The sequence below is a fragment of the Pseudophryne corroboree genome, chromosome 3, assembly GCF_028390025.1.
Source record: "Pseudophryne corroboree isolate aPseCor3 chromosome 3, aPseCor3.hap2, whole genome shotgun sequence".
NCBI classification, from domain to species: domain Eukaryota; kingdom Metazoa; phylum Chordata; class Amphibia; order Anura; family Myobatrachidae; genus Pseudophryne; species Pseudophryne corroboree.
Genome location: NC_086446.1, coordinates 775,571,008 through 775,585,822, shown reverse-complemented (window position 1 = coordinate 775,585,822; position 14,815 = coordinate 775,571,008). Strand labels below are relative to the sequence as shown.

The 14,815-nt window shown below is 47.4% G+C and overlaps 2 protein-coding genes across 2 annotated transcripts in view; both read right to left on the bottom strand.

Annotated features, from left to right (window-relative positions):
- LOC135056863 (DBH-like monooxygenase protein 2) overlaps positions 1–14,815 on the bottom strand; it is a 404,570-nt gene that overhangs the window by 105,179 nt on the left and 284,576 nt on the right. The gene's annotated exons all lie outside the window — the stretch shown is intronic.
- LOC135056864 (DBH-like monooxygenase protein 2) overlaps positions 1–14,815 on the bottom strand; it is a 93,274-nt gene that overhangs the window by 36,486 nt on the left and 41,973 nt on the right. Inside the window, exon 3 of the mRNA XM_063962537.1 lies at positions 5,312–5,467. Within this exon, the coding sequence (XP_063818607.1) occupies positions 5,312–5,377 (66 nt within the window). The 5' untranslated portion in view covers positions 5,378–5,467. The remainder of the gene's footprint in view (positions 1–5,311; positions 5,468–14,815) is intronic.

The window sequence follows — 14,815 nt, the reverse complement described above, 5'->3', positions numbered from 1 at the left end:
TGATTCTCAATATTTTTGAGATGAGAGGAAGAGGAGGGAACACATAGACCGACTGAAACACCCATGGTGTCACCAGGGCGTCCACTGCTACTGCCTGAGGGTCCCTTGACCTGGCACAATACCTCCGAAGTTTCTTGTTGAGGCGTGACACCATCATGTCTATTTGAGGAATTCCCCAAAGGCTTGTTATCTCTACAAAAACTTCTTGATGAAGTCCCCACTCTCCTGGATGGAGATCGTGTCTGCTGAGGAAGTCTGCTTCCCAGTTGTCCACTCCCGGAATGAAGACTGCTGACAGAACGCTTACGTGATTTTCCGCCCAGCAAAGAATCCTGGTGACTTCCGCCATTGCCACTCTGCTCCTTGTCCCGCCTTGGGCTGTGACGTTGTCTGATTGAATCCGAACCGGTAGGTCGCAAAGAAGATTCTCCACTTGTCGTAGGCCGTTGTATATGGCCCTCAATTCCAGTATGTTGATGTGTAGACAAGCCTCCTGGCTTGACCACAGTCTCTGAAAATGTCTTCCTTGTGTGACTGCTCCCCATCCTCGGAGGCTCGCGTCCGTGGTCACCAGAACCCAGTCTTGAATGCCGAACCTGCAACCCCCTAGAAGGTGAGCACTCTGCAGCCACCACAGGAGAGACACCCTGGCCCTGGGGGACAGGCTTATCTTCTGATGTATTTGTAGATGGGACCCGGACCACTTGTCCAGAAGGTCCCACTGAAAAGTCCTCACATGAAACCTGCCGAAGGGGATGGCCTCGTAGACTGCCACCATTTTCCCAGAACTTGAGTGCATTGCTGAACAGACACTCTTTTTGGTTTTAGCAGGTCTCTGACCATGTTCTGGAGGTCCTGGGCTTTTTCCATTGGGAGAAAAACCCTCTTCTGTTCCGTATCCAGAATCATGCCTAGGAATGATAGTCGAGTCGTTGGAACCAATTGTGACTTTGGCAGATTGAGAATCCAACTGTGTTGTTGTAGCGCTCTAAGGGAGAGTGACACGCTCTTCAGTAATTGATCTCTCGATCTCGCCTTTATCAGGAGATCATCCAAGTATGGGATAATTGTGACTCCCTGCCTGCGCAGGAGCACCATCATCTCCGCAATCACCTTGGTGAAAATCCTCGGCGCCGTGGAAAGCCCAAACGGCACCGTCTGAAACTGGTAATGACAGTACTGTACAGCGACACTGGATATCACAGCCCGGAGTGATTCCATCTTGAATTTGAACTTTGTCAAGTACAGGTTTAGGGATTTTAGATTTAAAATGGGTCTGACCGAACCATTCAGCTTCGGGACCACGAACAGGGTTGAATAGTACCCTTTGCCCTGTTGGACCAGGGGAACCTTGACAATCACTTGCGGTTGACACAGCTTTTGAATCGCAGCTAACACTACTTCCCTCTCCGGGGGAGAAGCTGGCAAGGCCAACTTGAAAAATCAGCGAGGGGGCACCTCTTCGAATTCCAGTTTGTAGCCTTGGGATACATATTCCATCGCCCAAGGATCCATGTCTGAACGAACCCAGATCTGGCTAAAAAGTCGAAGACATGGCCCCACCGTTGCGGACTCCCTCAGTGGAGCCCCAGCGTCATGCGGTGGATTTTGCAGAAGCCGGGGAGGACTTCTGCTCCTGGGAACTAGCTGAAGCAGGCGTTCTCTTTCCTCTACCCTTACCTCTGGCAAGGAAGGAGGAGCCCCGACATCTTCTGGACTTATGTGACCGAAAGGACTGCATCTGATACTGTGGAGTTTTCTTTTGCTGTTGGGGAACAAAAGGTAAAAAAGTAGATTTACCCGCGGTAGCTGTGGAAACCAGGTCCGCATGCCCATCGCAAAACAACACTTCACCCTTGTAAGGTAAAACCTCCATATGCTTCTTTGAGTCTGCATCACCCGTCCATTGGCGGGTCCACAGAGCTCGTCTCGCAGAAATAGCCATGGCATTGGCTCTGGAACCCAGCAGCACAACGTCTCTTTGAGCGTCTCTCATATATAAAACTGCGTCTTTATTGTGACCTAAGATCAGTAAAATGGTATCCCTGTCTAGGGTATCAATGTCAGCTGATAAGGTATCTGTCCATGCTGCGCTACATACCCATGACGATGCTATTGCCGGCCTGAGCAAAAACAACCGTATGCGTATAAATAGATTTTAAGGTAGTTTCCCGTCTGCGAACAGCAGGATCCTTGTGGGCTGCCGTGTCTTGAGACGGTAGCGCCACCTTCTTGGACAGACGCGTTAAAGCCTTATCCACCCTGGGCGAGGATTCCCACCGTACCCTGTCCTGTACAGGGAAAGGATACGCCATAAGAATCCTCTTAAGAATCTGCAGTTTTTTGTCTGGAGTTTCCCAAGCTTTTTCAAATACTTTGTTCAGTTCATGAGATGGGGGAAAGGTTACCTCAGGTTTCTTTTCCTTATACATGCATACCCTCGTGTCAGGGACAGAGGGGTCATCAGTGATATGCAAAACATCTTTTATTGCAATAATCATATACTGAATACTTTTTGCCACCCTTGGGTGTAACTTTGCATCATCGTAGTCGACACTGGAGTCAGAATCCGTGTCGGTACCAGTGTCTGCTATTTGGGATAGGGGACGTTTTTGAGACCCATAAGGACCCTGTAGCCCAGTCAAATCCGTGGATTGACTCCCTACTTTTTCCCTGGACTCTGCTTTGTCCATTCTCTTATGCAATAAGGTCACATTTGCATTTAACATATGCCACATGTCCATCCAATCATGAGTCGGAGTTGCCGACGGAGACACACCAATCATCTGCTCCTCCTCCTCCTTGGACGAATTTCCGCTTTAGACATGCCGACACACACGTACCGACACCCCCACACACACAGGGATATATCTATAAGGGGATAGTTCCCCAACAAGGCCCTTTGGAGAGACAGAGAGAGAGTATGCCAGCATACACCCAGCGCCAACTGACACTGGAATAAAACCCAGATATAGCGCTGACACTGGAATAAAACCCAGATATTGCGCTTTTTATATATATATATATATATATATATATATATATACAGAGAGAGTCGCACTCACGTGTAATACTGGAACAACAGCTGGGGTGTCTTCCACGAAAACCCTCCAGGGGATCCACTTGTAGATACAAAAAAATGGAGCACTCACCAGTCTTTTCTTAATGAGATATTTAGCAAAAGTTTATTGCCCAGACAGCATACATGACTGTGTAACACAGTCCATTATAGTTATCCAGAGGTAAGCTCAAACGTTTTCGGTCATAGCATATAATACTGTATACACTCACTGCGCCTTACAAGTGCCCCCCCCTCTTTTCAGCCCTCTGTCACCATGTACAGACGGCGAGAGTCTGGGGAGCCAGCTTCTCTGCTGTGCTCTGTGGAGAAAATGGCGCTGGTTAGTTCGCCCCCCTCCAGCGGTGGACTTCGGTCCAGCCCAATTATATAAAAAATGGCGGGGGATTCATCCATGAACTGCCTCCGCAGTCTAATGTCATATTATGCCAGTCCAGATGTTTATATTGCTGCCCAGGGCGCCCCCCTTGCGCCCTGCACCCATCAGTGCCTGCTTCAGTGTGTGTAGTGTGTGGGAGCAATGGCGCGCAGCGTTACCGCTGCATGCTTACCTCAGTGAAGATCTGAAGTCTTCTGCTGCCTTGAAGTCTTCTTTTTTTCTCATACTCACCCGGCTTCTATCTTCCGGCTCTGCGAGGAGGACGGCGGTGCGGCTCTGGAACGAATGGCAGGGTGAGACCAGCGTTCCGACTTCCTCTGGAGCTAATGGTGTCCAGTAGCCTAAGAAGCAGAGCCTATCAGTTAAGTAGGTCTGCTTCTCTCTCCTCAGTCCCACGATGCAGGGAGCCTGTTGCCAGCAGTGCTCCCTGAAAATAAAAAACCTAACAAAATTCTTTATCAGAGAAACTCAGTAGAGCTCCCCTGTAATGTACCCTATCTCCTCTGGGCACAGGATCTAACTGAGGTCTGGAGGAGGGGCATAGAGGGAGGAGCCAGTGCACACCCTTACTAAAAGTTCTTTATAGTGCCCATGTCTCCTGCGGAGCCCGTCTATACCCCATGGTCCTTACAGAGTCCCAAGCATCCTCTAGGATGTAAGAGAAATTACATGATTTTAACTGGGCTTTTTTTTAAATAGATTTGTTATCGATTTTTAGTAATTGTTATCTTGTTATTATTGATTTTAAGCCAAAATCCTATTCTGAGCAAAACACTTTAGGGTCTTTTTGCAAACCCAACACAAAGATTAATTCAGACCCAAAACAAAAACACAGGGGTCAGCGCACATCTCTATTTTTTAGGGAGATGTATCAAGTCTTGGTGAGAAATAGGAATGCACCACGGTTTGAGATACTACTACTGTGGTGTGAGCAGAGGGCAGGAGACATTCTGGGGTTCTGACAGTGTAAAAAGTGTCAAGCTCCAGGTGCCTTAAGTGGGAAGTCTGTTAGGAGGAGAGCAGAGTTCAGATGGTGCTTACCGGAGGCAGCAGGGACTAAGATCTGGTGCAGAGCAATGTGGTGAGTCAGTGATAGGGGGTGGTAATGTTGTGAAGGCAGCTACCTATAACCAGTAAAAGGGTGGATCGGAGGCAGGGAAACCACCAGCTGGAGGCACTGCTGAGATTTGAACTCAGGATCTCATGTTAACCAAACAAGAGATCTTGCGTTTTAGGGCCTAATTCAGACTGGATCACTGCAGCAGCAGTGATTGCAGTCTGAATCCCTATGTGCACTCTGGGAGCCCAGTGAGATGCTAAAAGCATCTCAGAGCTGTGATCGCCTCTGCCTGATTGACAGGCAGAGGTGGTCACGGGGTGGAAAGGGGCGTCCCCCCGCATGTCTGAAAAACTGGTCGTAGATGTGCTAACTTTAGCACATCTACAATCAGATCTGAATTACCCCCTGAGTCTCAGCAGTGCCTCCACAATCATCTTGAAGAGCGTCAAGCTCTGAGCATACTATGCCTCTTGTCTTTTGGGCCACATTTCACACTTGACGCTAACTCTGCATGAGCCTATTATTGCTCACAGCCTTAATGCATTTCCCTGTGTGTACAGTAAAGTAGAGTGCAGTGACATCTAGGAATAAATGTGAGTAGCAATTTTCAAATCTGTAAGGAGATTACTGTGGGTGAATATTTTCTGAGTCTGGGCCTCATTGAAATTACACATACTGCACTGTATGAATACTGTATGAATACAATGTTGATGGCACCTGTATAAGAGGAATCCCTATTCTTTCCCTATCACTACTCTGCACCCTGTAGAATGAAGAATATTTTCTTACTCACGTCATTCAGTTTGAAGTCGTAGGGGATCATTACATCAGGAAATATAATTTCTTGCAGGATTTCCATGAAATAGATGGATTTCTTGAATATATGGTCCTCAGATAACAGGAACCCATTGTCTTCCCCATAAATGACAATCACCTTCACCGTGTCATTCTAGGGACAAACACGTGCACAAGTCTTTTACAGCCAACCCTTTATCTCCTTATAAGAAAACAGGTAAAGACTTCAACATGACTGTATGCATTAATCAGAAACAAATCATGGTAAATACAGATTTATAGTTTAGAAATATTCTTTAGAATGCAGTCTTTTCATTTTCTAGGAAGCAGAACCTTTTAGAGGTGTTTTATGACCTTAATGAGCTCAGGAGAAAACAATAGATATATATTTTTAGCTTTTTGCTTTCATCTCCACTGGTGCAAATAATATTAGGCAAAGGCATCTTCCCTTTTGGTAAACGGGAGTTTAGGCTTGGATTAATGCTTCAGCTACTGTTACGTTTCGGGCTAGAACTTGAGGTAGGTCATGCTTTAGAATTTGGCATAATTGTTATTAATTATATAGTCAGTACTTTACATCCAAGCAGACCCTCAGAAACACGCCCCTTCTGTCCCAGCTACCCAGAGCCGGCCGTAGGCATAGGCAAACTAGGGAAATGCCTAGTGCATTTGATATGCCTTGGGGCACAAGCAGCCTCTGCCGATCAAAATGATATGCAGCATGCCTATATTCTCTGTGTGACTGCGAATGTATCTCCATAGGAAATGCTACATTACAGTGTATTCCTGGAAATCATTGTAACGTAGCATTTCATATACAGATACAGCCACAGTCGCACACAGAATATAGGCATGTTGCATATCATTTTAATAAGCAGAAGCTGATTGTGCATCTTAGCCACATAGTAATGCAAATAAGATGCATTTTCATCAAAACAGGTGCCTGACGCTAGCAGAGCTGCCAGCTGACTCACGCCAGGCATCTCCTGCTGCATGGCATATTGAGGCAAGATGTATGAGAACAAATATGTAGCCAAGTAGAGGCAGATGTCACAGTATTAGCGGCCATGTGAGTGCTGTGTGTGGGTGGGTTGGTTGTGCAGTAGTATTCAGCATATGTGTAAGGTTCATTATGTGTATAAGGGCATTAATAATAGAGATGAGCGGATTCGGTTTTACTCGGTTTTACTCGGTTCTCAAAACTGAATCTTATTGGCTATCCAAAACATGTGACATCCGTGAGCCAATTAGATGCCGTTTTGAGAACCGAGTAAAACCAAGTAAAACCGAACCCGCTCATCTCTAATTAATAAAGGTTGGGATAATGTGTAAGGGGCATTATGTTTATATTAAGGACATTAACAAAGTGTGTCATATGTGTAAGGGGCATTATTGTTTGGTATTGTGTATAAATGCCTTATTGTGGGGCATTATGTGTATAAGGTACTCTACTGTGTGGCATAACATTTAGAAATGTCACTACTGTGTGGTCTAATGTGAATAAAGAGCAATATGGCGCGATGAAATATGAATAAGTAGAAATTTAGTGTGATATAATGTGAATAACAGGCACAACTGAGAAATAACGTATATAAGGTAAAGTGTTACTACTGTGTGATGTAACGTGAAGAAGGGACACTATCGCATGATAAAATGTGAATAAAGTTGCACTACTGTGTGGCATAATTTGAATTGGGGTTACTATTGTGTGGCCATGATCCTTTCCAGCAATATCACACCCTTTTTTGAGCTGTGCGCCGAATGTGTTCAGTGATCCTATTTAAAATATAGGAGGAAGGAGCCCCAAAATGAGCAGGGGGGGGGGTCTACCAGCCAAAATCTTGCCTATGGCATCATATTTGTCAGGGCCGGCTCTGCAGCTGCCCCTCCCCATCCATCTTATTAACTCTGACTATATTTTCCGCTGTATCTGGATTTAAAGTCATAACCCTCATCAGATCCTCCCCTGGTCACCCTATTTCCTCCCACCTCATCAGCTACATCTCTCCTTTTTCCTGTTCCTATATTGCCAACCTACTCAATCTCTCCCTCTCATCAGGCACTGACCCCTATCCCTCATCAGGGAATGTCTCCTGATAATCTCCTATATATTTGCCTTAATCTATGACTCTGTGCTCGTAACGCTGGGCGGAGTCACAGAGTCAACTGCATCTGCTGCAGAGAGCTACCCCATACCCAGCGCCAGCAGCAGTCAGGTGCAAGACCCTACCTTACAGTATAGGAGGTGAGGATGGCCACTAGCTGCCGGCTGTTGTGCCTGTCCTCCCTCCCCCCCCCCCCAATCACCTGTGACAGCGGGCTGTGTGCTGTGCAGAGCGGGTCCGAAAAGGGTGCGGAGCTACTGCGTCACGAGGGAGGGGCTACACGGAATAGAGGGGCGGAGCTACACGGGACCAGACAGCTGAACAGTGGTGGAATCAGCATTGCAGTGACGGCCAGCCAGACTTGGTAAGTGGAGGGTGAGAGAGAAATGTGTGTGTGTGTGTGTGTGTGTATATAGTGTGTGTGTGTGTGTATATAGTGTGTGTGTGTGTGTGTGTGTGTGTATATATGGTGGGGTGTGTGTGTTTGTATATATGTGTGAATAAGTGTGTGTGTGAGGTATGTCTGTGTGTGCGCACTTTATGGACGCCACTGCTGGGGGGGCCATTACATGCAAGGACGCTACTAATATAGGGGGGGCATTACGTATAAGGACGCTACTACTATAGGGGGTGCATTACGTATAAGGACGCTACTAATATAGGGGGGCATTACGTATAAGGACGCTACTACTATGGGGGGTCATTACGTATAAGGACGCTACTAATATAGGGGGGCATTACGTATAAGGACGCTACTTCTATAGGGGGGCATTACGTATAAGGACACTACTACTATAGGGGGGGCATTACGTATAAGGACGCTACTAATATAGGGGGGGCATTACGTATAAGGATGCTACTACTATAGGGGGGGCATTACGTATAAGGACGCTACTAATATAGGGGGGGCATTACGTATAAGGACACTACTACTATAGGGGGGCATTACGTATAAGGATGCTACTACTATAGGGGGGCATTACGTATAAGGACGCTACTACTATAGGGGGGGCATTACGTATAAGGACTCTACTACTATGGGGGGGCATTACGTATAAGGACACTACTACTATAGGGGGGGCATTACGTATAAGGACGCTACTACTATGGGGGGGCATTACATATAAGGACACTACTACTATAGGGGGGCATTACGTATAAGGACGCTACTACTGTAGGGGTGCATTACGTATAAGGACGCTACTACTATAAGGGGGGCATTACGTATAAGGACGCTACTACTATGGGGGGGCATTACGTATAAGGACACTACTACTATAGGGGGACATTACGTATAAGGAGGCTACTAATACTGGGGGGCATTACATATAAGGATGCTACTACTGGGGGGGGCATTATGTATAAGGAATCTATTACTTCTGGGGGGCATTATGTATAAGGACGGTGCTACTACTACTGGGAGGGCATTACATGTAAGGATGCTACTACTACTGGGGGGCCATTACGTATAAGGACGCTACTATTACTGTTGGGGGGCATTACATATAACTGCTACTACTACTGGGGGGCATTACGTATAAGGACGCTACTACTACGGGTGGGGCATTACGTATAAGGATGCTACTATTACTGTTGTGGGGCATTACATATAACTGCTACTACTACTGGTGGGGCATTATGTATAAGGACACTACTACTATTGGGGGGGCATTATGTATTAGGATGCTACCACTACTGGGGGGGGCATTATGTATAAGGATGCTACTACTACTGGGGGGCATTATGTATAAGGATGCTACTACTACTGGGGGGGGCATTATGTATAAGGACGCTACTATTACTGTTGGGGAGCATTACATATAACTGCTACTTCTACTGGGGGGGCATTATGTATAAGGAAACTACTACTATTGGGGGGGCATTACGTATATGGACGCTACTACTACGGGTGGGGCATTACGTCTAAGGACGCTACTGCTACGGGTGGGGCATTACGTATAAGATGAATAAGATTGTGCTACATTGTGGCGTAATTTTAAATGGGGGTACTATTGTGTGGCCATGCCCCATAGTTTGCAGGGGGGCGCCGAACACCCTAGCACCGGCCCTGGCCACCAGTAGCAAAAGTACACCACGGCCACTGACACTATCTGCAGGGAGGGGAACAGCGCTGATATGGAGGGTACTTGCAGGCAGCGAGTCGCCGCCCACAGCTCCTCTCCCACCTACACACCATACCTGCCGCCTGACACCCACACCCCAGGGAGAGGACGCTAGCTCAGGCACTGCTAGATCAGCATCTGCAGCATACAGACAAGGGCTGCCATGCTCAGCGGCAAGCGGTGCGGAGCATGTGCAGCGGGACAGCGCCAGGACGGGACACGCACTAATCAACATTGCTGCTGGGCCGGAGCTCCCTCCGTCTGCAGACTAAGGACGCGCGCCGCACCTCTCCAGGGAAACACCATGCTTGCCCGCCCACAGGGCTCCGGACGCTTACCTATGCTCCGCGATCACAGCAGCTGACGCTGCCATGCAGGATGGAGGAATGACGCCCGTCAGACGGGGCGGACAGTGTGCGGCGGAATGGGGCCAGGAAGGAATGCTGACCACGACCCATTGCTGCTGGGTCTGAGCTCCGTCCCTCTGCAGTCACCATCTCACAGCAGCAGCCTGGAGGTTAGTGGCCACCACGACCCGCACATCCTTACCTCACACATACCTCACACATACCTCACATATACCTCACATATACCTCACATACCTCACACATGAGAGCAAAGGTACACACACTGTGACATCACACCTGTAGCCCACCCCTATATCTGCTAAGTACTCCCCGTCACTATGCCCTGTCACCCTCATCTTGCTCTCTAACTGCCTGTCTGTGTACTGGCCTTCACCCCTCTCACACCATCACCAACCCTCACTAACTACCATAGAGACTATGTGCACTGATATCTGCCGCTCCACCACCTGCAGCGCCCCTGGACCCCTCCCCATCCCCGCAAACCCCCGCACCTGCCCCTCCACCACCCGTGGCACCCCCACCCACTGCGCCTTCAGACCCCCTACCCCACCCGCAGTGTCTTCCAAACCCCTCCCCCATCTGCAGCAGCCCCTCCCCCATCCGCCATACCCCGCATCTGGCTCTCCCCCGCCTGCTGCACCTTTGGATCCCCTACCCCACCCACGCAGCAGGCCCTTCCAAATCCGCATCGCCTACACTATTCTGAACAGCACCGCAACTGCCACTCCCCCACCCACGTTAGCCCCGCATCCACCCCTCCCCCACCCACCGCGCCCCCTGGACACCTCACCCATCCACTGCACACCCGCACCCACCCCTTCCCCATCTGCAGCGCCTTCGGAACCCCTCCTCCATCCGCAACAGCCCTGCAGCTGCCATCCCCCACCTGCGACACCCCTGCTCCTACCCCACCCACAGCGCCTTCATACCCCCTCCCCTATCCGCGGTCCCCACTCCCCAAACCCCTTCCTGTTGCAAGGGACTACGCCCCCTTCAGCATTGGATGCCCTATCACTATGCAATATTCAAACACTAACAAAACTAGGAATGCAGTTAATACTCCATATATTGAACCCCAGAAAGGCGTGCAGGGGTTAAGGGGGCGTAGCCCCTTCCGACGGTGTGAAGAGCGCCCGTAGGGCGCGATGAAGCACCTAGTGTCAAATATTACCTTTAAACGTAAGCTATATACTTATTATGGATTAAGTACGCAATTGGCGCAGTGAGTACCGTAATGGTACGCACTTAGCGTAGCAGATGTTAGGCCGTGGGCGCGACGCACGAGCGACACGTACGCTCACGGAATGATACACAGTGAACCTTATTAACAACACACAGTAAGGGTATGCTTATACGCTAAACCTTGGCAATGTAATGCTACAATGATGTAATGCTTATTAACCTTGATAATGTGTAAGCTGTTTGAGCGATTGAGAAAACCCTTTACAGTAACTAGTGAAAACACAAGACCTGGTTTGGATTTAAAAACTACTCCGGCTCTAACACCTTCGTGCATGATTCTTTAGAGTAAAAAGGGGAAAAACAATACAGTTTATATACTACAAAACTAACATCAAAATCTAAACACAATAACAAGGAATAATATGAACAATAGCGAACGATCGCAAACACAAGCAAACAGAATGAGAATAAATGGCAAACACTAAGGATTACAAAATGGCTACAGAGAACTTACACACGTGGAAATGATTTGCAAGCGCGTCCTGGATCCAGCCCTCAGCCTTCAATGTGAAAACCTTGCAGAGAGTGAGTGACTGGCCCAGCAATGGTGGTCCTTATATACACAGCATACAGTAACAATACAATGGTCCCAATAATCTCATTGTTCATTGGACACAGGAATGTGTCTCTGCATTATAACAAAAGGTCATAGGTGGGTTCGAACAGGTGGGTTGTGTCTTTCTCCAACTGCTCAGGTGGGAGGTATCCTCAGGATTCCCGCCGCATGGATAATGAACAGCAAATACAGTAAATGTCTATAAAATACTTTTGTACATAACTATACGCAGGAGCGAACAATCTCTTCCTAACCAACACCGAAATGTTACCATTAAAATACTCTACAGCTGGATACTAGACACCACCGTTCAACCTTTATCTGACCCTTCCTATCATGCAAAGAGGAATCCCTCTGTCCATGAACCGTTTACACTAAACATACTTGCTGACATTGTTTATGGGAATATTATCTATAAAACACGCTATTTGGGTTAAATATGTTATGATCGAGTCACCCGCTACACGCTCACAAACTCTACCGTAAATGTGCATATCACGTGCGTAATCGCCGGAGCGATCTTACGCAAATTGCGGACATGTACACGCACGGCAGACTGGTTGCACGAGCAGCGGGCATGTGCATGGGGTTAGTACAAGGCATACGCATCACAATATTTTTCGACTTTGACAGTCCACCCTTTGGCAGTCAACAATAACTGCCACTATCTAAACAATTGAGCAGAAAAATATATTACCATGAAATACCTTATTATGATTGGGAGTAGTGAGGAGAGGAGAAGGTGGGAAAATGTATGACCTAGTGGGATAGTAAAAAGCATGTGTGTACATGTTCTAAAATAAGCTTCGAGGTATTGCGAAGTATACATTGAATCCTTCTTATCCCGTACTAAGGCCCTCATTCCGAGTTGTTCGCTCGCAAGGCGAATGTAGCAGAGTTACACACGCTAAGCCTACGCCTACTGGGAGTGAATCTTATCTTCTTAAATGTGCGACCGATGTATTCGCAATATTGCGATCACAAACCTCGTAGCAGTTTTAGAGTAGCTTCAGACTTACTCTGCCTGTGCGATCAGTTCAGTGCTTGTCGGTCCTGGTTGACGTCATAAACACACCCAGCGTTCGCCCAGGCACTCCCACCGTTTCTCCGGCCACTCCTGCGTTTTTTCCGGAAACGGTAGCGTTTTCAGTCACACGCCCCTAAAACGCCGTGTTTCCGCCCAGTAACACCCATTTCCTGTCAATCACAATGCGATCGCCGGAGCGATGAAAAAGCTGTGAGTAAAAATACTTTCTTCATAGCAAAATTACTTGGCGCAGTCGCAGTGCGAACATTGCGCATGCGCACTAAGCGGATTCTCACTGCGATGCGATGAAAAACACAGAGCGAACAACTCGGAATGAGGGCCTAAGCGTCTGCAAGTGGGCTAACAAACTCTACCGAGCTCTTTTCTGCTTTTTTTTAGTTCCTACAAATGGGGTGCACATTAGTTGATGATACATGAAGGGGGAAAATATGTGAGTGCTAATATATGTGCCTATATTACCTGTCGACTATGTGTGTCACTACCTGAAGATCGTAGAGCTGAAGATAAGAAACATGCGTTATAAATGCATTCGTATGATTATGTATGTGGTCGTCTTTGGGCGTCTTGTTGAAGTCTTGTCGATGTCTTGTCCGGATTGCTGTATCTTTGCTGTAAGTGGCAAGCAAAGTTCTTCAAGTGTCCTTAAAAGTTAAAGTCTCTAAAAGCTCATCAGGTGTCTGTGACACAGTTCATCAGTGGTTTGTGTAAAGGGTCATCAAATCTTCCAAGTGGATGTCTTTGTACAAAGGAGAAACGGGTGAAAGAAACGGACTGTGGAATCACGTCTTATCACAACATTGTCTTGATTGATGGGTCATAAATTAAACCAGTTGTTGTTACAATGCCCTCGCTCCTTAAACTCATCAATTTGGTACTGCCCTTGCAATTCATTAAAATCCGAACATATCTGAATATTTATCCAATTTTTATGACAACTCCTAGGATACATAAGAGGAATTTCCCTACTGTAACGATAACATTTTGAGACCATTCTCCTAAACCTAAGAACCAATTACGTGGGTTCAACCATGAAACCCAGCCGGTCAGTTCATTACCCACAGAAGCAAGGGTAAGGTTGTGCCTCCTTCGGAACTCCCACTTCAATTGCAAGATTTCGTCCATCTTTTGATCTATGACCTCAGTTGGGTCATCCGTGCTGTTTGTGTGTTAGGGTCTCCTGCCCTGTGCTGCCACATCGTCATGGCAACCGGGAGACAAGTGCTAGCGGAGTAACCTGAGCGCAGCTGATACTCCAGTTCGGGTCTTTTGCTGTGCAGTGGTTACAGGCAGGGGATCCGGTGCTGGTTTTTGTGCTCACAGTCTGTGAGGTCTGAGTGGGGCGTGGACAGCACCTGCTTTATAAGGCCTCTTCTCAGATTAAGCAGATGCTGCTGAATCTTTGTTGGTTAGTCAGTTCCTGAAAATTAGCCAGTACTGTGTAGCTTTGTATTTGTTATTGCTTACTGCAAATAGGCCTGGAGATTTGGTACTACACTCTGCCAATCCAGACCTAGCAGTAATACTGGAGTCAGTCATTTAGCCTGCTGAAGTTCTTTTGCTATTCTGTGAACCCAGCAGGTTTGTGGCTGTACTTTCAGACCTGCATGCTTAATCCTCTCTCACTGTGCAGGGCGTCCATGTGTCAGTTTAGTGGCAGGAAGCTGAACCTGTGCCCTGCAAGTGAGAAATAGGATTGTGGAGACTCTCCTTGTGTCTACTATTCCATCTCTGACCAAGGAGTTTGCTGCCACACCCGTTGGTAACCCTTTAGGGTTTTGCTGTTGCCCTTAGCAACAGCATTTCGGGTTCTCTACGTATTAAAACACAACATCTTGCTTTTTCCATCTGAGCATTTGTAATACTAGGGAGACACCCAGTTTCTTAGCCTCTGGGCTTATCTGTTCACTTTGTGTTGGTTTTGTTACCCTATCACTTTCTGTGTACGTGATGTCATATTTCCCAGTCTGTCTGTTAGTTCATTTGTTTTGCATCCCTCTCTGTTCAGACACCAGTACATTCCTGCAGGCACTGGTGTGCATAACATATTCAGCAGCATCTGC